This window comes from Botrytis sinoallii, assembly GCF_014898435.1.
Source record: "Botrytis sinoallii strain Bc 23 chromosome Unknown BSIN_005, whole genome shotgun sequence".
NCBI lineage: Eukaryota > Fungi > Ascomycota > Leotiomycetes > Helotiales > Sclerotiniaceae > Botrytis > Botrytis sinoallii.
In genome coordinates, this window is record NW_024066032.1 from 1,319,786 (window position 1) to 1,345,354 (window position 25,569).

The following is a 25,569-nucleotide window of genomic DNA, read 5'->3' on the forward strand; positions in this document are numbered from 1 at the left end:
CACCTCATTCTCCTCCTTTCCTACATCCGAATGTAAAAGATCAAGGTGGGTGGGTAGTGTTACCAGTCTATTTGGGTGCCTAAGTTTGATGTCAAGCCTTGTTTGAATCCCATAAGCCCAACTTCATGGGGTTTTCATAAGCTCAAGCCAATCGTTTCTTATCCCACGCAGCCTTGCAAATGAAAGACATTTTTAGTTTATGAGGGGATCTTCTCATCCGGCAAGCCACCAAAAATTAAAACTGGCTACTCGAGTAAAGGTTTACATACTGTAGTCATCTCGAAAATATATCCACTACAACGTAGAGCCAGCTCTGTAGTGATATGTTCAATTCCTACTTCCTCCTTACTTTCCAATTTGTCGATTTTTCCAATTTGGATGAAGCTCGGTTCAACTAGAGGAAAGGTCCACCAAAAAAACAACAACAACCGTATTGCAGGGAACCGCGGAATAAATCGAAGTGTGAATTTTGAGAAAAAGAGACTGGATGCTTCTTTCCTTCAACCCTCTCTTTACTTTTGATGCCTTTCTTCTACATCCAAATCTGGGCATCAACTTTGCCATCGCCATCGCCATTACAATCATCGTCGCCATCGCTACTGTCATTGTTGCCTCGCCCTTGCTGTCGCCATTTAATGATATCATCTACCTGACCTAGCTGAGCAACCTCCTTTTACCTTGGAAATTGGGACCCATCTTATTCAGCCTTTGTCGATTTTGGGTTAATCCCACCTTTAAGCACTCAAATACTGGTATCACACCAGACTTCAATTGCATACACCACCAAACGTCAACGCATAACTGGCTATACTTCATCTGGCATGACACATTTGAACTGAAGTTGCAAATAACAATGATTCACATCCCTTAGGGTACACAAATTGGTTGTTACTGTGAATAATCCCTCGTGGTGGCAATATCACCATTGTCTCAATTTCATCGACTTGTTCGATTATTGTAGTATATATTATGGTCTCCCAAGTTCACGGGTGAACCTACCGAAAATTGACGTTTCCCAAGGTTACACGAGTACTACCATGATGGAATCATGAGGTCCGAGTTTGAATCGTCATTTAAAGAGGGGAGATATAACTACGCTTAAACCAACCCACGGTCATTTTCAATATGAATACAGAGAAATCGCAGGATCTTGAAAACGAGGAGGAGGAGGAAGAGAGTCCCGCAGGTGTAAGAAAACCTGGTTCCAAGGCTCAGGGTAGGAAGCGCACGAAAACGGGATGCTTAAGTGAGTCTAAGCCGCACCAAAGCTAGGTTTGTGTTTGAAATGACTGACATTTCTACCCTGCTTTTAGCATGCAGAAAACGACGGATCAAGTGTGGGGAGGAAAAGCCAACATGTCAAAATTGTTCAAAATCCAAAAGGCACTGTGAGGGCTATATCCAGCGAGTTGTGTTCAAGGATCCTTTGAGTGCAACCCGGGGACCATTTGCCAATTCTTCCAGGCAACTTTCTCATCGGGATCTGGTCGGTCAAATCAGCGTCGTGTTGAGGCCCCAAAACCTTCTACTCTTACGCAAGTTCAATTACCAAATCTTGCACCGAAACCAGGTGACTCGGGCACATATCATAGCCCTCCATCTAGACTGCCCAATGAGACAAATCAAAGATTTGAACAAGGCATACACGTTTTCTCCGGTCGCGCGACTCAAGACGTAGTAGTCCAAAGGAACACCTCTCAAGAAACCCCAGAGGCAAAATCAGCCCAAAGAGATACCGTGGATCGTTCATACCTACCAACTCCCGAACACAGATCCCCTCCAGGTTCAGGGCCTACTCACTATGATTTTAATGCTCTCTTTGAGCAACAATCACCGCTTGGGAATTTCCCTGTTATGCAGTCCAGTCCCTCTCCATGGATTGTTGACCAGAATAGTACACCCCATGCCTACCCTCAAAAACATACACAAAATACGAATCCACAATTTTCGCTTCTCTCGCCACCTATGGTGACCACTCAGAGTAATACAAGCTGGCAACAACCGGCCTTTTCTCACCCACCTAATTTGAAATCAAGTATGTCACATGCCCCACTCACAAACCAAGTGACACCGACTATAGAAACAGCATATACACCTCCCTTTGACATGGCACAGCAGGCCAGTCATATATCGGATGAAACCTTTTCACATCGCACGGTCTCAAGAAAAACAGACGATCATACCATCGACAAGAAGAACTATGCGACGATTGAACGGGGAAATGAACGCGCATTTGACGATGATGAAATGAGCCTGGATAATGATCAAGGGGCTGATGACTACGAATATGATACTTCCAAAGCTCGGAACATGGACTATGGCATTGGACAAGTGATTGCCCTCCAAGCTCGACAGAATGCACAAGATCAAAGTCTTCGCTCTTTTACCTCACTGCTCGATCGATCTAATATGCTATTGGCTTACAATCCTTCACTACGGTCATCTCCACTCAATGATAGTATGACGGCTAAAATATTTTGTCATTTTATCAATGTGACTGGACCGAGTATTTCAATGTTCGAGCGGAATCCTGCCAATCCTTCTTTGATATTTCGGGGGACACCCGTGCCATCTTCTCAACAACATATCTGGACTTACACGTTTCCCATGCTTGCCTTGAAAAATGAAGCGCTTCTCCACGCAATACTCGCTTGCGCCAGCTTACACATTGCAAAACTGCAAAACACCCACATAACCGCATCTTTAAAGCACTACGCAATTGCTTTACGAAGGATTGCAAAGAGCGTATGCGTGCCTGGACGCCGAGAACATCCTGCTACTTTGGCTGCAACAATGCTGCTTGCGTTTTTATGAGTGCTGGTGTGCTGATCATCAAAAGTGGAGTAACCATCTGCTTGGGGGAAGGACCCTTGTGAGAGACATCGACTTCACTGGGATGACTCGCCATCTGAAGGATATGCGGGCACAGCTGCGTCAAGAAGACCGTGAGCGCTATCGTCAGGAGCAGATACATATGGGTAAAACATTTATTGAAGAAAAACGTAAATTCGCAGCCTCGTTAGAAGATGTGGACGAAAATATTGTTGGTGTATTGATGGGCCGAAGACTTCGCTACGATGACTTTGGACACATTATCGATGAAGTTTGGGAGAATACCGAAGACAGAATTTATAGCCCTAAGGATATTGAAACTTATGAAATGCAACGCGACCTTGTGTGGTGGTACTTTAAACAGGACGTTTACCAAAGTATATTAGGTGGAGGAAAGCTCTTCGCTGAGTATGATCGATGGAGTCTTTGCCCTCCGCGTGCACCACTCGGTCGATTAGACGCAGTTTACGGCACTTTTGATCATCTCATTCTGTTGATGGGACGACTTGCAGATTTCGCTGCCAAAGACTTGAAGAGGAAGACGTTAGCAATGAAAGCTGCGAACAACCCTATGAGTAATCAAATGCCAAATTTTGCAGGCATGGTACCAAATGTTAAGGAGGCAACTCTTCCTATGGGGTTTTCACCAACGCATTCTTCATCTCCTCAAAGCTCAGAGGGCGGAGATATGGATCTTGAGGCTCAAAGGCTTGAGGCAGAAGAAGAGTGGCAGGATATCCGCAATGCATTCAGTGTACTTGAAGATCATTTTGGTGAAGACTTTCAACCTTTAGGCGACGAATTCTCGACCCCAACTCAAACTCCCTTTGGCCCAGCTTTGCAATACCGAACTTATGGTATTGCTGGCATTTGGATGAACTATTACATGGGTCTTATTTCTTGTCATCGATCTCATCCTTCTATGCCACCAGCAGCAATGGTAGCTGCAGGCATGGCGGCTCGTAAGACAGCGTTCTTTGCAAACGAGCTCGGTCGTATCGCTGCTGGCATTGCACCGGATCTAAGCATGACACCTCAAGTCAATCCGGGAGTTGGTGCAGCACTTATGGAAAGCACAATCTGTCTCTTTTTGGCGGGCGTTCAAGTTAGTCTGTAATATCTGAGTGCTGTAATCTTGTACTGACCATTTGTAGTTCCAAAACCCGGACCAGCGGACATGGCTAATATGCCGGCTCAACGATGTGGCTCGTTTGACGGGTTGGGAAACATCACTCGCTAGTATGTAACTTCTTCATTCTCTATGAACTTGATGTCTCTACCTTTACTAATATATTTCAAGTCGCTTCCGGTTGCGAAACATCTTGGGTCAAGGCTGGAGAAATGGGGAGAGGTCCACCGTACACAAGGACGAGAGACGAGCGAGTAAGTCCACAAGTAGTGAATGTTACACGCAATGGGGAAAGAGTTGCAATGCAACAGCGGCAAGCAACTGATCAGGGATTCGTGATTAGTACTCATCAGAGAATTCATTATGCGATTGGTATTTTGGGTGTCCAAGATGATCTGAATAATCTTGACTTGAGATAAAAACCAATCATAGTCAAATGATATTCACCCTTTACAGAGTCCGAGAGTCGAGACACAAATAATCGAAACGTCGCCTGAACGATGGGTGTTTGGAAACAAATTTAACAATGCGACTTGAATCCGAAGTCGTCCAGAGTCATGTTGGAACAAGACCAACGGCTTGGTATAATGACGCTGTCAATAATGATATCGACGGTCGTCGCAGAAAGTGATTGGATAGCTCGTGCTCGAGCCTTGGCTGTCCAATATTTTTTCAATCTGGGCCATGAGTTCGAGATGGAAAGCAATGTTATGAATTGGGTTGGATCGAGTATGGGATGATGCCTTTCTTGAGATGAGATCGTGCATGATACGGATCTATGAATGAGATGAGCTTGCATAAGCCGAGGAGTCCTAGAACTCGTATAGTGTTATTCGTAACACAAATAATAATGTCATTTGTAATACTGATCTGGAAATGTTGTAGGAATATTCACGCGTTACTGTGATTTTATCTGTACCGATATTTGTGAGATTATGGATGAAGGATTTCGTGTGGTCAGGTAGTGAATATTAGACCATCACACATTTTCCAAATGAGGCCGACCGTCTTCGAATTCAAGATGGATGTTCTTGTTATCATCCAGGTCCAAATCTGATAATCAAGTGGTCCTTCATGCTTTAAACAATCAAATAATCTATCGGGACCTCGAAGCCCTGAAGTACATTTTATCGTCTATATTGAACTTCGACACTCACATGCTCTCACACATTTTGAGACTTCGTCAAAAGAACCACTCTTCACATTTCTAATCATTCATTTCGATATTAAAGTCTCATGTCATTTACGTTGTCTGAAGGTAGAGTCGAGGAGAAAATTCCATATTTCGATTTCTTTGGCTTCGTGAAGTAGTCTACAATGAGTTTAAAGGCGCTTTCGTTGACGGGAGTTCGGAAATCACACCTCATGTCAGAAAGCTGTACGGAAACAACGACTTCTTGACTAGTGTATGTTATCTCCTCTCATGGACTCGAGGAAGGGGAGAAGAATTCCAAGTTTGGAGATCTGGGTAGGGTAAGTGGAATGGACGGAATCACTTCTCTCGATTTCCAAACTCAGAAGCGGAAAACCAAAACGTCATCAGCCCTTGGATTATTTATCAACTCATCACCAAATAGTATGTCCCGACATTGAAGTTGTGGTAGTTGCAAACAACGTGCTTGCTTCATCAAGTAGGTAGGCACGGTGCACTTCGAGTAAACAAATATATCACCTCATCTTTTAAAACCTCCAGAATCATTTTTTGGTTGTTCAACTTACAACCTAGCAATTTAAAACATGTTTTTCGGCAAAACTACCGGGAAAAATAAGACTGGAGAGCAAGCTTCTAGTCAAAATGAGATCCCCAATATGGCCCAGTGCTTGGCTGCCAATCGAAGCAAACGCGACAACGAGCACATAAATGCGATGACCTTTCAAGATGAATACTATCGGGACCGTCTGCGAAATATGCAGGCCACCTACAAAGTTAAGCTAGACAGTTTCCCTGGTTTAGGTTACATTTCACGCATCAAACTGATCTGGGACCATGATCGTCTCTTGGGTACTTTTGAATTGGACGTTTCAAAGGTTCTTTACTTATTGATCCTGGTCCTAGTCAAGAGCACTTTAAGGCAGATATTGAATACTCAAAGTTCCACGAGGCACGAGCAAAAGATAAGGAATCGAGTGAAGAGTCTGGAGACGATAACGATGACGCAGATGATGGAGATGATGAGATTGCTACTACTCGAGAGTATCGTTTCAAATGGCGTGGCATAAATTCCAAGATACCACACAAGACTTTCAATTCTTCCTTTACTGTCGGCAAGATTCGATTTGGCAATGGCAAGATTTGGGGACACTTTGACGCAATGTCTGGTGTTGGGTTTCCAGGTAGTCGTTGTGAATTTCATGGCAAGATACCTCACGGTCCTTGTCTTGTGGATATGACTATTCAACAGTTTCTTGATAAATGGAATGGATATGCGGAGATTGAGGAGGATGAAGAGCCACGATCTCCTACTCCAAGATCTACAATGACAAGGTCACACACTGAACGTGATGGTGCTGGTTCAACACCTTCACCAAAGGGTGATACATCACAGATTGGGGAATGGACAGAGGATGATCAACAGAGTTTTGTTGATATGATTACAGGTATTTATGATATCACTAGTAGGGAGATAGAAGAGGATTGGTCGTCAAAGTCAAAGGGATTGATGGTTCGTCTTCACGTGGACCAGCAACAAGGAAAAGTGATGGGATTTTTTGACATCGGAATAGTTGAGGGTTTCTTCTGCTTGGATGATGGACTCGAAGACCTCACACATAACGATTCAATGGGTTTCACATGGCACGGAAAGGGAACATTCTCTGGATCATCTGAGAAAGGCACTGGTACGATTAGCATTCGAGCACGAGGAGGCAGAACAGTAGAAGGTATATTTTGTGGTATGCCTGATAAGAATGATGGCGAGATTGATTTCCGTGGTACAAAGCGAGTTCTCCCAATGGGAGTTTCGGGTCGCGGTGCGGGCTATTATCGTACGCAATGGGCAGAGTATTCGCGTTTTGGACTGGATGTTCCACAGCCAACTCCTCATAAAGGACGATGGGGAGTCGACAGGAGCTTGCTAAGAGAGTGAGCTGGAATCGCTCTGGGGATTCTGCCAAAGAGAGTGGTGCTCTGAAGAAGTCTCTGGATGAAGAATGGTTATGATGGTTTTGTACTATTCTTACGGATCATACATTATAGGGAAATGTTGGCATCGGCGAGATTTTTAGATCTTCGCATGCTCAATAGATGCATTAGATTAGATTATTAGACGAGAAACATTAATCCAGATCATCTTTGTACAGTGTGTTTATTATTTGTGATTGAATACTGCTGTACATGTGCAGGATTCATCTAGCCATTATTCGATATCCATCACCATCATGCCATGAATCTCATGGACATTGAATTGAGTATAACCAATCAAGTTCCCTCGTTGGTTGTGATTATTTACTCGTAGCTGGGAAATGGGAAATGGAAAATGGAAATGGAAATGGAAAAGCGAGAAACCAATTTAACTAGGTAGGTAGGTAGGTAGGTAGGTAGGTAGGTAGGTAACTAACTGTTGGGAAGTTGTATGGATTGAAGAGAAAAGATGGGGTTGTGAGGGTGAGGATTGATTAGGTCGTAGATAAAGATGTATTAAGTAGGTATATTTATATCTAGGTATATTGTAGATGGATATATGTGTAGATGAATAGATGAATAGATAAATAGATAACTAGATTAAATAGATAAATAGATAAATAGATAAATAGATAAATAGATAAATAGATAATAGATAAATAGATAAATAGATAAATAGATATAAATAGATAAATAGATAAATAGATAAATAGATAAATAGATAAATAGATAAATAGATAAATAGATAAATAGATAAATAGATAAATAGCATTCAATCCAATCCATTCACTCCAATCCACCATCTTCGAAATCTCAACCCACCTCTTTAATACAAACCTTCTGATACACGAAGTATATGGATATTCGTATGCATATGTGAAAAAGAGACGGACAATCCATATAAATCCGAAATGTAAATGTGGAATGTGCGAGATGCAGTGCATACAGGATCGATAATTGTGATGGTGGATACCTAACTTGGAAAAATATGGGGAGGGCGTGGCGCGGCGCGGCTTGCATGTAATGCTGTCTGCGCGTGTTTTGTACGATGGATCACGGATGGAGTACCACGTGAGTACTTAGGTACTGTACACGTTTTGGGTGGGTGAGATGTGGATTGAATAGATTGCGTGTTTAGATGCAGAGATTTTTATTTTTATTTTCATTTTTGGTCTGATTTCGTGATTTCATTGATTTCATTGGTTTGTTTCATGGGGACTCGGGAGGAGGTTATGGGATTGTTATGGGATTGTTATGTATGGGGTGGGTTAGTTAGAGGTTAGTAGGTAGGCGCAGGTTTTGACTACTGTAGGTGGCTCGGGTGGGTAGATACTGTACTAGGTAGGTAGGTAGGTATCTGGGATTGCGCATGCGTATGTGAGCTAAGGGGTGGATGAGCATGTACGGTTTGTTCGGTTGTGTGTGTGTTTGTTACTATGTATAACGATGGGCTTAATACGAACGGATGGATGGATCATGGATTGCTTTGGCGATTCTGGAGGGCTAGCGAGGTGTTGGAGAAAACGAAAACTCGTATTGGATTGCATTTGGATGGACTCTGTCTGCTACTGTGAGGTGGTGATATGTTATGTTGGATGATGTTTTGGGATGAATGGAATGGTGAGGGGCGAGGATGTTTATTCGATGTGTGTTGAATTAGATGTGAATATGCATAGGATTTATTAAATGTAGGTAGGTAAAGGTATATCTGTATCTCATGATTTCTTATGGTTGGAAGAGGTTTGATAGATAGATTGAATGGGTAGGTAGTAGGTAATATACAGTGTCGCGAGGAATTAATTCGACACAGTTCAGACGGCAGAGTGTGATCCAAGAAGAGAAGAGAGGAAGAATGATATGACAGGACATGATCATATACTTTTCCTCCCATCCTTGCTTCGCGTTGCTGGACACACGGGTGCTCCGTTCTCCGTATATCATTTATTTGTGGCTCTCGGCGTCCTCGAGTTCATGCAGGGAATGCTGAGTAGAATTGATGTGATTCATCCAATCAAAATTGATTAATGCAGATGAAACATACGTAACCGATTAAAGGGGCACTCACTTACTTGGTGTAGGTAGGTAGGTAGGTAGTGTAGGGAGGACGTGACTTGGTAGGAAGATGATGATAATCCATCGTCTCATCTGTTCCGAAATCAAGTCCACTGATTATTACGGAGGAGATCAAACCTTGGAACCCCTCCTCGCTTCATATCAAGAGAGGATCGACTTTTAGGTTTTGGGATAGATGGATAGATGGATACATTGATACATCCAACCTCCTGTGTAAAATTACTTTAAGTCGTGGGTTCTCTAGTCGGGGGTTTCAAGGGAGAATGTTAGTGATGATGACATCAATTTGGATGTTCATAGTCATAGGGATATTCATCGGGATAGGGCATCAGCACGATACCTAAGTTTTCTTTTCTTTTTGTTGATTAACATGTATAACATGTGTGAGATTAGATGGTAGGTCTGTATTGTAGTTCTTAGATACCTAGGTAGCTATGATACATGGGGTTGGAGATTATTCAGATTCAGATTCACTTGATATGAATGATCGATTCTGTCTATACCTACCTAGGTATACCTGGGTATGACCTACTTAAGTTAGATAATCCTGTCATACCTGTCATAGCATAGTCTGGAATTTCAATACAGACATGAACTGTAACATCATTAGCGCCATAGATACGGAGTCAAAGTATGAGTATCATCTCATATCTAATTCAATCTTTCCATTCGAGTATCGTTGCCGTACATCAAACTTGAGATTTCTGTATTCTATATATATACTAGGGACATATCTATGTATACCTCCTATGGTATACCTCCAATGTATGCCTCCAATGTATGTATAGCTAGATACGGATGATGTACCATGTCATGTTGTATATCTTCTCGATCCACCATACTTCTAGCATAGCCTCCTATCATTTTGATTCCACATGAAATCTTTATTGGACGATCAAGTATTGATTGATTTTCTTACTCTGTCTGTAGGGTAGATTATCACAAGAGCACAAGAGCACAAGAGCAAGCAAGAAAGAGAGAAAAACCTGTTAATAAAGTTTCTAATAAACCCAGTCAAGCCAGTGATGTACTAGATAGCTTAATAAAGCCTGCCCGCCCATACCCCAGCCCCTCGACTAAAATGTCAAAGGAATAAACTTCTCGAACGGCCTGAATTAATCTTATCCACCCAAAAAGGCAAAACCCTCACAACCCTCACGATCTTCTAGAGTTTCCCAAGCTTACGTTCTAGCTACATTTCCACGGGAAAATCGTAATATCCAGTTAAATAATCCACATTGCGATTTTCTTCCTCTTCATGCTTCATGCTTCATGCTTCATTCACGCTTCATTTACGCTTCATTCGGATTTTATAAATTATTCTTTTAATTGAAGGATTGATTCAATATACCATCTTGCATGATTCAAAGCGCAAGGACTCGAGAAACAATAAGAACTTGCTTGCCTTTACCTCGACGGACTTGGTTCAAATATATCCCAAGAACAACAACATCTTTGCACACGCAATTTAAAGAAGAGAAAACAGGACAATACTAGTAACAAACTCATTTGCTGTTGGCTTTACTCTCTGTCTGTTTTATGCCGAGAAGATCCTCCCGCTCGAATTCTCGCAATCTCAATAATTAACTACAAATTAACTGCGACACCTGTCGGCGCGCATAATTCCTCAATAATCAAGGAATATCACCCACCAATTTACCTCTACATGAAATCTCAACCATAACCACGAAACTTCTCTGAACAACTAATTTCTCAATTGTAAAGGGTTATCCCTATTCGATTTACCTCCTCCAAGACCGAATAAATTTCAAAGATCTCTATTGAGCGACATACAAAAAACTTCAAGTCTCCATATCCTTCCTAGGCGGATTTGCCGCCGACTCCTCCTCCATTATGGATCAAGCCGGGCATGCTCTCCTGGCTGCGAACCTCATATATGCTAGAGCAAATACGACAAATGGCACAACCACTACAGATGCTGAGACCGAAGTTCGACCACCTATATATAAAGCTATTGGAATTTCATTGGCTGTGGCGTCAGGAGTATTCATCGGAATATCGTTTGTGTTGAAGAAGATTGGATTACTGAAAGCCAATGAAAAATATAATGAGGAAGCAGGAGAAGGATATGCGTACCTTAAGAATGCCTTGTGGTGGTCTGGTATGTCTCTCATGATTCTTGGAGAAATTTGCAATTTTGTGGCATATGCATTTGTGGATGCCATTTTGGTTACTCCGCTGGGCGCACTCAGTGTCGTCATTACCACTATCTTATCCGCAATTTTCCTCAAGGAACGACTGAGTATGGTCGGAAAGGTTGGATGTTTTCTATGCATTGTTGGATCGGTGGTTATTGTCATGAACGCGCCAGCGGAAGCTTCGGCGGCGACCAATCAAGAAATGCAGCATTTTGTGATTGCTCCAGGGTTTCTGAGTTACGCCGGTGTCATCATCATCGGGTGTACCTTTCTTGGATTTTGGGCTGGACCACGATATGGAAAGAAATCCATGCTTGTGTATTTGTCAATTTGCAGTTTGATTGGAGGACTTAGTGTTGTTGCGACACAAGGGTTGGGAGCTGCAATTGTCACTCAAATTGGCGGTACAAAACAGTACAATCAGTGGTTCTTATACGTCTTATTCGTCTTCGTCGTTTGCACACTTTTGACGGAGATTATATATTTGAACAAAGCGCTCAACATTTACAATGCGGCATTGGTAACTCCTACATATTATGTTATGTTTACGAGTTCTACCATTGTCACTTCGGCCATTTTGTTCCGAGGGTTCAAGGGAACTCCAACCTCTATAATTACGGTCGTTATGGGGTTTCTGGTTATTTGTTCTGGTGTCGTCCTTCTCCAACTATCGAAATCGGCCAAAGATGTTCCCGATGCTGCCATTTTCGCAGGTGACCTCGATCAAATGCGCATCATTGCCGAACAAGAACAGCCAGAAACTGAGCCCAAGGCAGATGCTATCAGAGGAACAGCAGCTATTGTTAGAAAATTCTCTTCAGCTAGACAAAAGATGGAGATGGAGGAAGCTAAGAGGCTTCATGAAGAGTCTCACTTGGAACCACTTGGTGAAGATGAAATAATTGAATGGGACGGTCTCCGAAGACGTAGAACTACAATTGGTTCGAACTATAGCGCGAGCATGAGATCTCGTGCTAATTCATCTGTTCCTCCTCTGCCCGAAAATATGCACCATCAACCAACTCATCGAACAACTCTTCCTAGAACACCTATTGCTCACCCACCTCTCGGTATGTCTCATTTCCCGGATCCAGAAGAAGATCGCGACGAAGAGGATCGTCCAGGTACCGGTCTGAGTTCTTCCATCTTTGGCACTATTCGCAACCGTGTAGCTCGTGGCAAATCTCTTTCTTCGGGCACAAATCCTGTTGTCAACCTACAAAGTCCTACTCACCCTGTTCCCTTGACCGATATTCGTACCTACAGAGGCGGTGATGGCGATATTTACAAGAGCGAAAATAGCGATGAAGCTTACTACATTCATGATAATCATACTTTAGGTTTACCACCTGCTTTACGTGATCAGAAGACTGAGTATACTGGCTCGGGAGGTAGACATATTACTATTGCGGATGATCCACACCGTCCAATCTCCAGAGCTAGTAATTTAGTTCCACCTACACCCCCACCTCACTCTGCCAAGAGACAATTTTCATTCCAGAATGTCTTCAGAAAGGGTGGAGGACCACAACAAACTGACGGACCTCCACAAGAAGTCCGTTCGCCTGATAGAAAACGTGTGGGTTCTCGACATGGAAGTGATGAGGTTGTTAAGGGTGCAACCGAAGAAGAAAGATTGGGACTCGTCAAAGGCGATACGAGAACACAAAGCCCATCGGGTACATCTAGTACTCCTTCTTTCGATGAGGATCTTGAAGAATTAGAACCGTGGAGTTCTGAGACCAAGGGATTTAGAAGAAATCGTTCTCCTCCCAGAAGAGATCCTGCGTTGGGAGAAAAGGGTTCATTTCTTTAGGGATACAAGGATGGACATATGGGATATGATGGAATGATATGAATCATGTGGAGTTTTGGCGTTTGCGAATACCTAAGAAAGTTTTCCTTCTGGCATTATTATTTGTTTGGTTGATCGATTGATTGGATGGATGGATGGTAGGGTGGATTATTATTACTGCAAGTGTATAATCACAAGCTTTGTATATTGAAGAAAATGGGGGGAGGGCTTGACTAGAAGGCGATTTGGATTCGGGAAGAAGGATGGAGGAAGGAAGATGATTGGAATTATTCGAGGAAGTGACTGGGAGGGGAAAGAGAGACCTATGATACCTACCTAGAAACTATTATGAACTCGGTTGTAATCGCACCCAGGACTTCTTCTTACCTGTGATTGATGTATGTTGCTTCATGGACGGAGATGCTATGTGATGGGATTTTGTGAATGGAATGTGCGTGTGTGTGTGTGTGTGTGTGAGATGTATATTTTTTTGGCGGGGAAGGAGGGGGTGGGGTCTATTGTTATATTCAATGGGGTAGGTAGGTAGGTATTGGGGTTTTTGTGAGAGCGATTTACTTGCTGATTGGTGGAATGGAGTGGAGATGGGATGGGATGGAGAGTTTGCGGATAGAGAGATAAGTGAGCGAGTGGGCTTGGAAATAAGTGAGTACCTACGATATCTACCTAGTGGAAAATGGAGAGGAGAAAGTGGGTAAATGATTTCTGGAGTTTTGCTTTTATGATGCGGATTTGAAGGAGGGGGATAAGTAATAAGTGCTGGTAAATATCTATTCGAGTCTTTTTGTTATCGAGTATCGATTTAGTTTGGATGGTTTGTGTTGTTGTTATTATTGTTATCGTCGTTTAGATATTGAAGAGTTTTGTATATGTTAGAGTAGAAACGATGAGCGGTTATATCGTCAGTTTCGCGATCATACAAAGAGTACTGTCTAAGAAGTCTTTATCACAATTTCATCTCATCAAATTTAATAGAAACGATTTAATAGGATTATCGTTTCTTCGATCAAGTGTACGGGGGTTTATATATACACCGGAAAGTCTTCCAGGGTAGCTAGGCTGGCTATTCCGTGTAGAGTAATGTAGAGTGTGGGTTAGTAGGGAATAACCTTAATGAACAAAGTAGAAAGGGAATCCTAATCGCATCCTACCTCAATAATTCTCGCTACTATAGTTTATCTAGGAGAATATATATGCTAATGCATTTCTGTCGATCTTGGTAGAAGCGAACTTGAGATCAATCATTAAGCGAACTTATTTACTACGAGCAACTCATAGCTAGGTATTAGTAGTCTCTGAACACTTTTTGAGTATTAAGTATAGTATTATAGATTGCCTATCGAATCATCTAGAGGGAAGATATAGTGCATAGTGTAGTTTGACATCTGGGTGATGATGGAGCAAGAAACAAACAACCATGAACTCGTTAGTTATAGAGGAGCACAGTCTCAAAGCTTTTGATATTGTTATGAGTGATGTAATGGGTAGGTACTATTAAGGGTGATCCTTTTTCTGATGTTCATTTATTATTTTCTTGCTTTGCTCTTTTTGATTGATGAGTTACCGAATTTCTCAGTATCAATTGAGGCTGATGGTAGATATTGGAAGATTGGATATGTGAGTATGATTACCTACCTAGCAAGATTCATCGTTCGAGCCCATCTGAATCATCAAATTCTCACGCCTGAAATTGTCTTGTATGAGTGCACTGGTGTGAGTATTATTCATTGCATCATTGTGTATGACTTGGCTAATTAACTCTTAGTGAGAGACCCAGTCATTTACAATGAACACTATGATTCCAAGACCATGAGTTCAGCGCCAGATTTGTGCTCTTAAGTTTCAAAATTTCCTGGAAAGGAAAGGTAATAAAAGCACAACCAACTACCATTCTAAAATCCGAGAGTCCGCTTCAATATCCATCTTATTTAGACATATCTACATACCAACAACTATCTTCAAAATGGGGATTCATCAGGACAATCAAAATTCTCTCTCCCCTTCTGCGCACATTCTAACGCGTGAAGAACTTCCCTCCGCAGCCTTCACATCTCAAAATACCGATTTGATTCATACGGCGACTTTTTCACCACCACCCACCATCCAGCACGGACATCCTGTGATCTACACTCCATCCTTTCAAAGCACCAGAGCACATCGCGGATCAGATGGACATAAATCGACTGATGAGGATGGGATTGTTCATTCCTCGTTATTGGAGATTTTTCCTCAGAGAGTTGATAAAATGGCGCTGAGAGAGAGGATTGAAAAATGGATGGAGCAGGTTGAGCATGGGGAGTGGGAGACGGGGATGGAGACGGAGATGAAGACGGAGAGTAAGAGTAGAGAGGGAGGAGATGAGGTGATGGCGGGAGGAGTCTCTTGTTGTAAGGGTCGTAAGAGTCGTAAGAGAGATAGGAAGGGGAGGTATGTGGTGGGCGGTGATGAGTATGAGGATGAGGATGAGGATGGTGGTGGAGTACGTGGAAAGAAAAGTCGTGTGGGAGAGTGAGGGGATGGAGATGAAGATGGAGATAGTGAAGGAGGTATGTGTGAGGTTTTTGAGAGGGAGATAGTGAAGGATTTGGAAAGAAAGTATTCTCTTGAGGAGCTGGAATACTGAAAGGCTGAGACTCAGATATCATGGATATACTGTCTAGAGCGACTTGAACGAGTGGAAGCTCATTGTTCAAGTGAGGCTTGGATTTTTATGGATAGGCGCACGTATACGCTTTATGAGACTTGGGTTTTCTTAGCTGTTGTAGTTTAATATCATCGATGCTTTTGGTCTTTTCTTCTCTTTGCCTGGTTTTGAAATTGTTGGTTTGTGGAATTATTCAAGGAGTGAACTTTATCATACAGATTAACTTGAGTGAAATCTAATGCAACTGCTTGAAAAGTTTCTTGGCACCTTCTCCTCTTGTCCAGGCAGTCTCAACTCCTGAAAACCTCCTTTACTAAAAAGACGTTAAAATTACATTCCTCTCCTCTATCAACATATCTTCTCAACCTTCACATTTTCCCTCCAACAAACCAACCCCAGCCCAAAATCCCCGCTGCCACGGCCAAACTTCCTCCCTAGGTTTCCACTCCCAAATCGCCCCCGGCACTTTCCTCCACTCTCCACACCACCATTTCCAATCTTCCGCCGTCGGTACGCGATACCACGCCCAACCAACTCTCCCAGATTTCCCAGCTCTCGGATCTTTCCCAAACATTGCATTCTTGATCGCAATCTCATCATCATCAATCGCCCAGAGATACTCCCACTCTCCATATAAATATGGTTTCTTCTCTCCCTCTTCCGGAACCGCATATTTCTCATCGATAAACCCCATGATCATCCAATCATCAACTCGTTGATTGGGACCTTGAGATTGTAGAATTAGATTTTTGGCACAGTCGATGAAGGATTCTGCTGCTTGTGCATATGTGCTTTGACGATCTGGGGTAAGCTCCTCGAAAGAAGTCATGCAAATGTGTGCGCTTCCATTCATGTAAGTGATTCGATTCATGAGTTGGTTTGCGAGTAGGGTTTTGGTTCTGTGAAATCCTTTGTGTGGGTTTCGACCGGTCAGACTGGTGTGGCGGTTAAGATTACTAGTGGAGGTATTGTGACGGGGGTTTGCAGAGGGAATGTGGATGGGGTTGGGTGTGGTAATTGTTTCTCCGAAGGCTTGCGCCCATGTTGTAGACCATCGAGTGGACCACCAGGTTGAGGATTGTGGTGCTTCGTTGTTGGATTGGGATTTGGTTTCTTCTGTCTTCTTTTGTTGATTCTGGTATGGTTTGTAAACAGGAGGTGTTTGCTCCGGAGACCATGGAGATTCTGAAAAAGTGGCCCTGGTGTCAGATATCTGGCTTCCCACGACGTCGGCAAAGTAGGCTTGGCTGGGTGGTGAAATGATCACTTCTGATGCGTTGGCCCATCCAGTAGAAAACTCGTGCTGCCTCATTGCAAATATCATCGTTTGTGTCTTTGGGATCATCGAGTTGGAGATCATGGAACTTGTCTGGTCCAGTAAGGTAAGACCCTGTTGAATTGTATGAGGGAGGCTCTTCCTTAGACCAATGAGGTTCTTCAAGGTCTGTGGCATTAGTGATGGGTGGTGGACTTCGTACGGAGCCAATCATCTTGAATGGTGGATCTGTATTTTGTATGTTGATGAATTTGGAATGTGTATTGTGTGCGACGACGAAAAGTTATCGGCTTGCATAGATTGTTTCTTGATGATTTGAGGAATGGGAACAGCGAAACTATATAATACCATATCGATGAGTATCATGATTCCTCTCGTTTGTTTCGTTTACATGACTGGATTTGTTGATATCGATTGTATGACTTATTCGAAACTTTCGAAACTGAGTCAAAAATGTTGTGTGATAGTCATTTGGAAATTGAAATCATGAATAGTTACAAGTCAAGTTCGGATGAGAGCATATGATTTAAGAAATATGAAATTGCTACTAATACAGAGGATATGAAAACGCCTTTGAACATAAGTATCCACAGAGCGATATCAGCTAGACCCCTCCCTTTGCTCCTATACTCTCCGAAACATCAAATATTTCCAACTCTCAACAATCTATCTTGGAAATTCCCAACTATTCAACCTCTTTTGCACCGCTTAGGTCTAATATTCTCCTTTTCCACGCCTGGTATAGTTTGATTCTACTTGCTTCTGAAGGTCCAATATCTAACTCATGTTTTTCCTCTGTGACTTTCTCACTTATTTTGGTTGACTGCGAGTTATGACAGTGACTCTCTTCCTTGTTGTCTTCTCCCACTGTGATGGTGTTCTCGGAAAAATCATGATACTGCTCCGCACTGGCCCGACCAGCCAAATTGCAAGTAGACGAGTTTTCAGGTGCAGGTAAAGGCCAGTTAGAATCGTTGAGGGGAGCTGGAGGTGTAGATTTGGTTTCGGTTGCTGCTTCGGTTGCTTCTTTGATATGGGTGTTGGCTTTCTCCTTGATTTGCTTCGAGAACAATCTGTTAGAGAAAGTACGGATGTTTGGCTTGTGAAAGTGTGCTCGAAAGAGGTTACTAATGTGCACTGATGTTTTGTGTGTAACGATATTGGTCTTAAGGAGTTGGTTTTCTTGGACCAGCTTCCTTTTCTCAACATTTTCACTCGTCTCGACTAGTTGAGTTTCTCCAATCTGTTGTCTTTCAACAGTGGAAGATAAGATAGTACGAGCCCTTTGCATTCTCAATGCTCGAAGTCGGGCAAGATGATGTTCGGGCAGATACATCACTGGGAGACTTGGTATTCCATCCTGAAAGATATTGCCGATTGATATTTGGGGATTTGGTGATACGCCCACATTCTGCTGTATAGATTCTTCAGGTGAATGGACTGGAGGTTTTTGTATTTGTTGCATAGGTGGCAAAGTGTGCTTTTGTTTGTGGTACAGAAGCGCAGCTTTGTGAAGTTCGAGTTGATCGGGAGCTTTCGAGGGGTGTTTGGAGAAAAGCATTTTGAGCACGAGGATGGTTGAGCGGGTCGCAGATGCTTTTAATAAAATATCGATTCCGTTGATGTGAAAATCTTGATGGATCGTTCTGATTTCTTTGGTAAATGAAGTGAGAAATGAGATTAGGTTGAGAGTATTCAGAAATATATATAGCTCCCGACACTATATTCTGCTGACTCTACAAGGTATTTCGAATCATTTGAATATATCTAACAGGCAAAATATCCGCTTGGAATTTGTCAACGATAATACACAGTCAGGAAAATTTAATTTTCGAGTCAATACGTACAGATAAGAAAATGAAGCTGCAGTGAATACTTACCCATAGCCCCAGGATAAACCCTCTCACTCAAGTCACAATGAAAGATAAAGGCGCAATAATAATTCATATTGAATCTCAATACCTCTGAACCAAACTCAAAGGCGCTCAACATACATAGCACCTCTTTTCCAAAAAGCTTCAACCTCTATCAAAATCACGCCCCTTTTAACGAGTAACACGTTCTCACACACAATTCCCAGAAGTACAACAATCTCCTTTCCATAAGTTAGCAATGGAGCCTTTGTGTTAGAGATATCAAATATCGTACCTAAATAATCGCAGGTTCTAGATTCCTTACTTTTGAGGTGGCTCGATTCCCAGCACACTTTTGATCTGTTGCATGGCGGTAGGAGGAGAAGAGGCAGTGCCTAAGCCCTCTTGGCTAGAAGTCTCGACACGTTTTGGGCCTGCGGGTTCTCGTAGACCGAAACTACTAAAGGAGGTATATGCTGGTTGACGAGAAGCTCTTGGGTGTTGTTCGCTATTTGTTGATTTGGGATCTGGCAATTGTATGGCGGATTTTGTTTCATGAGTTGGGTGTATAGCCTTTTGGGGGGTAGGAGGCGGAGTTGGGTTTGAGGAAGTTGGTAGAGGAGTGTCAAGTAAGAGGGTTTGGAGGTTCATGAATGAGTCTGTGGTTGGACTATCCATAACTAGTCTCGTAAGATCTCAGGTAATAGATGGCTCACTGGTGTATAGAAAGATTGGAACACTTGATTATGTGTAGAACAATTGGATTTAGAAGCTGTTCTTGTCTTCAGTGTTGCGCAAAGATGTAGTACAATATACCTGGAGAGTTGTATCAAGGGCCAAGAATGGTCTAGCACAGAAATGTGACATCAAGTCTGAATGGACCATTGTTGGCATCCTTGTATTGAATAATCATTATCAGCCCACTTGACTGTGAATGAATACTTCTTATCTACTTAACCCCTCAGAAAAGAGTGAAAGCTACTCAAATTCATGTGTAAGCCTCAGTAGCTTTAGGTTCTTCAGATAACCATTAACTTTATCTTTATGAATAGCATGTAAATCTCAAGTAAACTTTATCATTTGAATGGAGCATCTCGGGTTCAAATTAGTTTCGATCTGTATATGCCATGCAGGTTGACTATCCCTTTCAAACCCAAAACCCAGAATGATTCCCACAACAACGACTGGACAGAGCCATCGAATCTAGCACGAATATCTGTCATAATGCTCCAAATCATAGAACCAGAGAACAAACTCGTCAGAAGGCTGCCCCTTGCCTGTCGGTAAATACTCCTTTCGGACGATCTCCAAATCCTCTAATACCTTTCTAGCGATCCACTCCATGCCCATTCCCATCTTCGCAGCTTTTTTCTTGTAACGACGCGTGAGGGCTCGTGTAGCTCGAGGAAAGTTTTTCGAGTTCGAGGTCATCAGATTAGCGGCCGGGGCGATAGCTGTAGAAGTACGGCGTTCGGGTTCTGCGTTGCTAAGGAACATGGTTACTGCCATGTAAACCGGGAAGTTTGACAGAGTATCGTTTGCTGGAGGATACTTAAGTTCTTGTGAAGAATATTTAAGCAATTCATTCAAGTGGAGAGTTCTCGTGCTATCTAGACCTTAAAAGTGTAATATAAGTCATGTATTGCTCACTGTGATTCAGATGTTTTCTATGTATAACTTAATAAAGGAATGTTCCAACTACGTATTTTGGTATCATCAAGCAACAATTCGAAAGCAAGCGAAAGCATCAGACAATCACTGTTCCCAGGCCGTGTCCAGGATTTTCAGAAGCCAGGACTGCATCCTTGCATTCAGAAGGTTTCAATTCGTGAAATCAATCAGACCATTCCAGTCATTTTGAGATATTGAATTTATTCTAACTATTGGACTACTTTCAAACATCAAAAGCTTACACCAGTCCCCCAGTCCAAATGATGAAACGCCTTGCCTCCAGATTATCATTATGCGTGCCTCCAGCGAGCTCCAGCTTGCCACGCTCCGTATCTGAGCTTGTCCAATTCAATCTGGTCCTTTCTAGCACCGCAAAAGTCGATGACAGCATTGTCATATGATTCATCGAACCATTCCAATCCTTCGCATTGATGTGAATTTGTGAGTTTGTCGGAAGTTCCATGAGCATTTTCGAAGTTCTTTATTTGAATGCGAATCAGCTGCTCAATCAATTTATGCTTTGCATCCTGCAAGTCATTCTTCATCAATAAGGTTGCACAGGACGAAGGATTGGGTAGCGTCTTGTAACTGTTGTTGTTGTTGTTGTTGTTGATACGTGCGGAGAATTCTTGAAGCCTAACAATGTATGGAGAACATGGAATGTTTAAGAACTCTTTGAACTTCTTCTCATGACCATACCATAACACCTCTTTAGCTAGAGCTGGTAATGGAGGATTTTCTGAGCAAGCAATTTGCGTGGAAAGCGATAACGTGATTACGGGTGGAATTCGTGGATCTTCGTCAGGTACCGAATCTTTCAATAGCATCAAGTATTTCTCGGACGCCAACCAAGCCTCAGATCCGACCAATGACATATTGCCTGGAACTGGACAGCTGTCATACATTGAAAGGTTGACAGGTTTTGAGACAATGTATTTTCGGCAGCTAATGAGGATTTCTTTCAGAATACGGAGACCAAAGCGTCGGTACGAAAGACTGTGTGATGTGTATTTACAATGTTGATATGTATTCAGTTGATCCAAAAAATGCTGGAGCGTTGCAAGAAAACTTTGTTGAAGTTTAGGTGTGAGGAGAAAACACCACCAATGAGGATGTTTATACATAAAATTCGAACAGATAGTATGATTCAGACATTATTTTTGGAAAATATGACTCCAAGAGAGGAAGATATGAATAATCGCTAGAATTATCATTGAGCTACCATCTCCCCATCATATCACTACTCCTCACAAGATATGGTGCGCTTCAAAGTTGTGGCTTCGTAGTATTGAACTGCATAGTCCCACGCATCAAAATAATCAATAACGTCCTTTTGCGATGGATGTTTCCCATTATGACCTTCCTGATAGACTCGAACAAAAAATGAGATTTCTTGGTTGACAATCTTTGAAATCTCCATATTCTTCATGCGCTGGAGGTTGCAGTCTTCCACCGACTGATCCATGACTTCACAAGGAGCATCAAATCCGACTTTGATGAGGTGTATCCGCACGGGCAACGTATAATCTTGCATATGGTAAAGTTCATATAACCTCAGGCGGTGTCTGAAATTGAGGATTTTAAGAGCATTATTGTAATTAGAAAATTTCATGCCCAGTCTGCTTTTTAAATAATCCAACGTATCAAGATGTGGTGCAGGCATCCTATGCATACCATCAACGCTTGAGTATGCTGGAGGTGCTTCTTCCATGTATGGACTGATCGAGTTTTCCTCCAAAGACATGGCTATAGTCTTTTGCTGTAGATTTTAGGGTTGCCACAAAGCTGACGAATACAAAGAAACATGGATTTTGAGTTCTGCTGTTTCTGGAACGTCTTGCGAAGAAAGTTATGAGTCTTAAGACTTGATCGAAACGAGAAGAATTATGTGCACGAATGGATGGAGTGAAACTGCTTTGATAGGAATAGAAGAAACCAAAAGATACACTTCAATATTGATGCACCGTTTGCCAACCTATTTTATATATACAACATGAAATTATGAATGATTCAGAGCGGCAGATGTTCCGCAAACAACCACGCGACGTGAGCATCACTTGATGTATACCTCCAGTCGTACAAACCTGTTTACACAATGGCTGCTTTGACAGTCTCGGACAATATATTGAGGCTGCAAGTACTAGTCATCAGATCAATAGATCTATCACAAACATGGTAACAGTACGATTATCGATTTTTGGTCCATCTAGAATAACCACTTGGGTATCATCGGTACCGGGCTTTGCAAGTTTATGATGTATGGTTTTCAGCTCGAAGTTGTTAGACCGTGTTCTGCGGACACCAATATCATATTGAGCGCCGTAAAAACTCCAAAGCTGTGGAAAGGAGGTCCCTGAAGAAGGCAATCATCTCCACAACGAAGCCAAAAGGTAATATTGGCTCTCCTGAGATAAGCATGTGTCTACAAGCATCATTCGAAACACCTAGGATCTAAGGGGTTTCAAGATGCTTTGGACCAACTTCTGGAAAATGCGCTCCACACATCGACAGGAAACAAATGCTTTGTGCTGATCTAGGTATCTTACAATACTATTGTCAGATATTGCCCAGGTGCCATTACTACCCACCGGATCTCCCGAGTGAGATAAAATAGATAGATTCGGAAGCAAACGTAGTCAATATTATGTGACTTAAGCCAGTGAAATCGGATAAAGATCGATGTACCAATAGCCACAAAGTTATCTTTCATTGATTTTCAAGATACCAAAATGATATTTGATCCACGCTCCAGGATAGCAATTTATTGATATCGTCCTTTCGGATTTCGCAACTCACCGCCCGATAGCGGTGAGCAAATGCGGGATTTAATGCTGGTAATATATATTACCCCAACCCAAATTTTTCTTCCTTCTCAATACCCCGCAATCATCAAACACCCCACCATACGACATCATGGAGAAAACTATAGGACTTTTGGGAGGAGGGCAATTGGGGCAGATGCTCTGCGAAGCTGCGAATCCTCTCGGTGTCAACGTTATTATTCTCGATGCACCAAACTCCCCAGCCAAACAAGTTAATGCCAAGAATGACCATCTTGATGGCTCTTTCATTGATGCTGAGAAAATCCGCGAACTTGCAAAGAAAGTAGATGTTTTGACAGTGGAAATCGAACATGTGGACACATACGTATTGGAGGAGCTCGCAAACTCTGGAGTGGAAGTTCAACCCAGTGGGTATTCATTTTGATATTCATTATGAATATGTTGGTTCAAACTTTGCAACAACACTAATATAACTTTAGGCTGGAAGACATTGCGAGTCATCCAGGACAAGTATTTACAGAAAGAGCACCTCATTAAAGCTGGAGTACAGACTGCGACATCACAAGCGGTAGAAGCTGGAAATCTTGAGGAGTTCGGGCGCACACACGGGTACCCCTTCATGCTTAAGGCAAGGAAAGACGCCTATGATGGACGAGGCAATTGTCCTGTGAAATCGGAATCGGATATCAAGAATGCACTTGAAGTGTTAAAGGATAGATCATTATATGCTGAGAAATGGGCAAGCTTCAGAATGGAGCTTGCGGTAATGGTTGTGAAGACAGAAAACGAAGTTTCCAAAGATGGGGACTCTACGATTGCATACCCGGTCGTCGAGACAATCCACGAAGATAGCATCTGCAAATTAGTTTATGCTCCAGCAAGAGGAATTTCCAGTGATCTCCAAAAGAAAGCACAAGCCTTAGCGCGTAAGGCAGTGGGTAGTCTTTGGGGTAAAGGTGTTTTTGGAGTTGAGCTGTTTGTTATGGAAGATGGTGAAATACTGGTCAATGAGATTGCTCCTCGCCCTCACAAGTGAGTATTTTGAGGCGTCATTTCAACAGGCAAATTTGGACGAGTACTGACACAATCTTCCTATAGTTCGGGACATTACACAATTGAAGCATGCCCAACCATGTCGCAATACAAATCTCAACTTCTTTCAATATTAGGTATCATGCCATCCTTCCCCAACTCAGCTATTCCTTCCATGTTTCCCGCAACTATCATGTTGAACATCCTTGGTGGAGCGTCAAAAGATTCCCACAAGGAGTTGATGCAACAAGCCGCCGCAATCCCCACGGCCAACCTTCACATGTACGGTAAAGAATCCAAGCCAGCTCGCAAAATTGGTCACATCACTGTCATTGGTAGCTCTATGGCTCAAGCTGAGCAACTTATTTCTCCCTTAATCACGCTTAACGATAACATGCGTGCCGAACGAAAAGGTCTCCCTAAATCCACATCCACCACAATCTCATCTCCATCTTCACCTCAAAAGCTCGTCGCTATTACTATGGGTTCAGACTCCGATCTCCCCGTTCTCAAACCCGGTCTTGCTATCCTTGATTCACTTCAAATTCCATACTTCCTTACTATAACATCTGCGCATCGTACACCACAACTCATGGCAGATTTTGCACGCGATGCCGCTTCCAATGGCTTCAAAGTTATCATTGCTGCTGCAGGTGGGGCGGCACATTTACCTGGTATGATCGCTGCGCAAACCCCTCTTCCAGTTATTGGTGTACCAGTAAAGGGAAGTACATTAGATGGAATGGATAGTCTTCTGAGCATAGTACAAATGCCAAGAGGAGTTCCTGTCGCAACTGTTGCTATTAATAACAGCGTCAACGCAGCGTTGTTAGCAGCAAGAATAATCGGAGCCAGTGATAGTGTGGTGTTCGCAAAGATGGAGGACTATATGAAGAAAATGGAAGATGAAGTTGTAGGAAAGAAAGGAAGATTAGAAGAGGTCGGATGGGAGGGATACTAGATTTTGAAGGATGTAGAATCACATTGATACCACGCATTTCAACTATGCACACGGGAATATATAGTTAAATGAACAATAGACAAATAAAATCAGCAACTAAATTCTCATTTGCTTGATGTATCTACTTAATTGATTCCTTTGCTAAATACCTATCAACGCCTGACCTCCGAACCAGAAAATATCAAGGAAGCATAAGGTGAAAAATCACGAGAATTGCGTCCT

General features: G+C 42.4%; 10 protein-coding genes across 10 annotated transcripts; 5 read left to right on the forward strand and 5 right to left on the reverse strand.

The window, feature by feature from the left end:
- Positions 1-339: 339 nt before the first annotated feature.
- Positions 340-4,826, forward strand: EAF02_003539 (uncharacterized protein). Its single transcript, XM_038899587.1, has 6 exons — positions 340-1,246; positions 1,321-1,388; positions 1,465-2,745; positions 2,840-3,937; positions 3,987-4,071; positions 4,133-4,826. The coding sequence occupies exons 1-6, from the start codon at positions 1,126-1,128 to the stop codon at positions 4,378-4,380; spliced, it is 2,901 nt and encodes a 966-aa protein (XP_038760514.1). The 5' UTR covers positions 340-1,125; the 3' UTR covers positions 4,381-4,826.
- Positions 4,827-5,698: 872 nt separating this feature from the next.
- EAF02_003540 (uncharacterized protein) lies at positions 5,699-7,047 on the forward strand (the record flags this gene model as incomplete). Its single annotated transcript, XM_038899588.1, has 2 exons — positions 5,699-5,963; positions 5,990-7,047. The coding sequence occupies 2 exons, from the start codon at positions 5,699-5,701 to the stop codon at positions 7,045-7,047; spliced, it is 1,323 nt and encodes a 440-aa protein (XP_038760515.1).
- A 3,962-nt stretch (positions 7,048-11,009) lies between these two features.
- Positions 11,010-13,130, forward strand: EAF02_003541 (uncharacterized protein; the record flags this gene model as incomplete). The annotated part of the gene is made up of 1 exon (XM_038899589.1): positions 11,010-13,130. The coding sequence occupies one exon, from the start codon at positions 11,010-11,012 to the stop codon at positions 13,128-13,130; it is 2,121 nt and encodes a 706-aa protein (XP_038760516.1).
- Positions 13,131-15,090: 1,960 nt separating this feature from the next.
- On the forward strand, positions 15,091-15,639 carry EAF02_003542 (uncharacterized protein; the record flags this gene model as incomplete). The annotated part of the gene is made up of 1 exon (XM_038899590.1): positions 15,091-15,639. The coding sequence occupies one exon, from the start codon at positions 15,091-15,093 to the stop codon at positions 15,637-15,639; it is 549 nt and encodes a 182-aa protein (XP_038760517.1).
- Positions 15,640-16,132: 493 nt separating this feature from the next.
- Positions 16,133-17,224, reverse strand: EAF02_003543 (uncharacterized protein; the record flags this gene model as incomplete). The annotated part of the gene is made up of 1 exon (XM_038899591.1): positions 16,133-17,224. The coding sequence occupies one exon, from the start codon at positions 17,222-17,224 to the stop codon at positions 16,133-16,135; it is 1,092 nt and encodes a 363-aa protein (XP_038760518.1).
- Positions 17,225-17,732: 508 nt separating this feature from the next.
- On the reverse strand, positions 17,733-18,608 carry EAF02_003544 (uncharacterized protein; the record flags this gene model as incomplete). Its single annotated transcript, XM_038899592.1, has 1 exon — positions 17,733-18,608. One exon carries the CDS (start codon positions 18,606-18,608, stop codon positions 17,733-17,735), a length of 876 nt encoding a protein of 291 aa, XP_038760519.1.
- A 613-nt stretch (positions 18,609-19,221) lies between these two features.
- EAF02_003545 (uncharacterized protein) lies at positions 19,222-19,578 on the reverse strand (the record flags this gene model as incomplete). The annotated part of the gene is made up of 1 exon (XM_038899593.1): positions 19,222-19,578. One exon carries the CDS (start codon positions 19,576-19,578, stop codon positions 19,222-19,224), a length of 357 nt encoding a protein of 118 aa, XP_038760520.1.
- Positions 19,579-20,861: 1,283 nt separating this feature from the next.
- On the reverse strand, positions 20,862-21,476 carry EAF02_003546 (uncharacterized protein; the record flags this gene model as incomplete). Its single annotated transcript, XM_038899594.1, has 1 exon — positions 20,862-21,476. The coding sequence occupies one exon, from the start codon at positions 21,474-21,476 to the stop codon at positions 20,862-20,864; it is 615 nt and encodes a 204-aa protein (XP_038760521.1).
- A 335-nt stretch (positions 21,477-21,811) lies between these two features.
- EAF02_003547 (uncharacterized protein) lies at positions 21,812-22,282 on the reverse strand (the record flags this gene model as incomplete). The annotated part of the gene is made up of 1 exon (XM_038899595.1): positions 21,812-22,282. The coding sequence occupies one exon, from the start codon at positions 22,280-22,282 to the stop codon at positions 21,812-21,814; it is 471 nt and encodes a 156-aa protein (XP_038760522.1).
- Positions 22,283-23,484: 1,202 nt separating this feature from the next.
- Positions 23,485-25,347, forward strand: EAF02_003548 (uncharacterized protein; the record flags this gene model as incomplete). The annotated part of the gene is made up of 3 exons (XM_038899596.1): positions 23,485-23,761; positions 23,834-24,386; positions 24,453-25,347. 3 exons carry the CDS (start codon positions 23,485-23,487, stop codon positions 25,345-25,347), a joined length of 1,725 nt encoding a protein of 574 aa, XP_038760523.1.
- Positions 25,348-25,569: the final 222 nt, after the last annotated feature.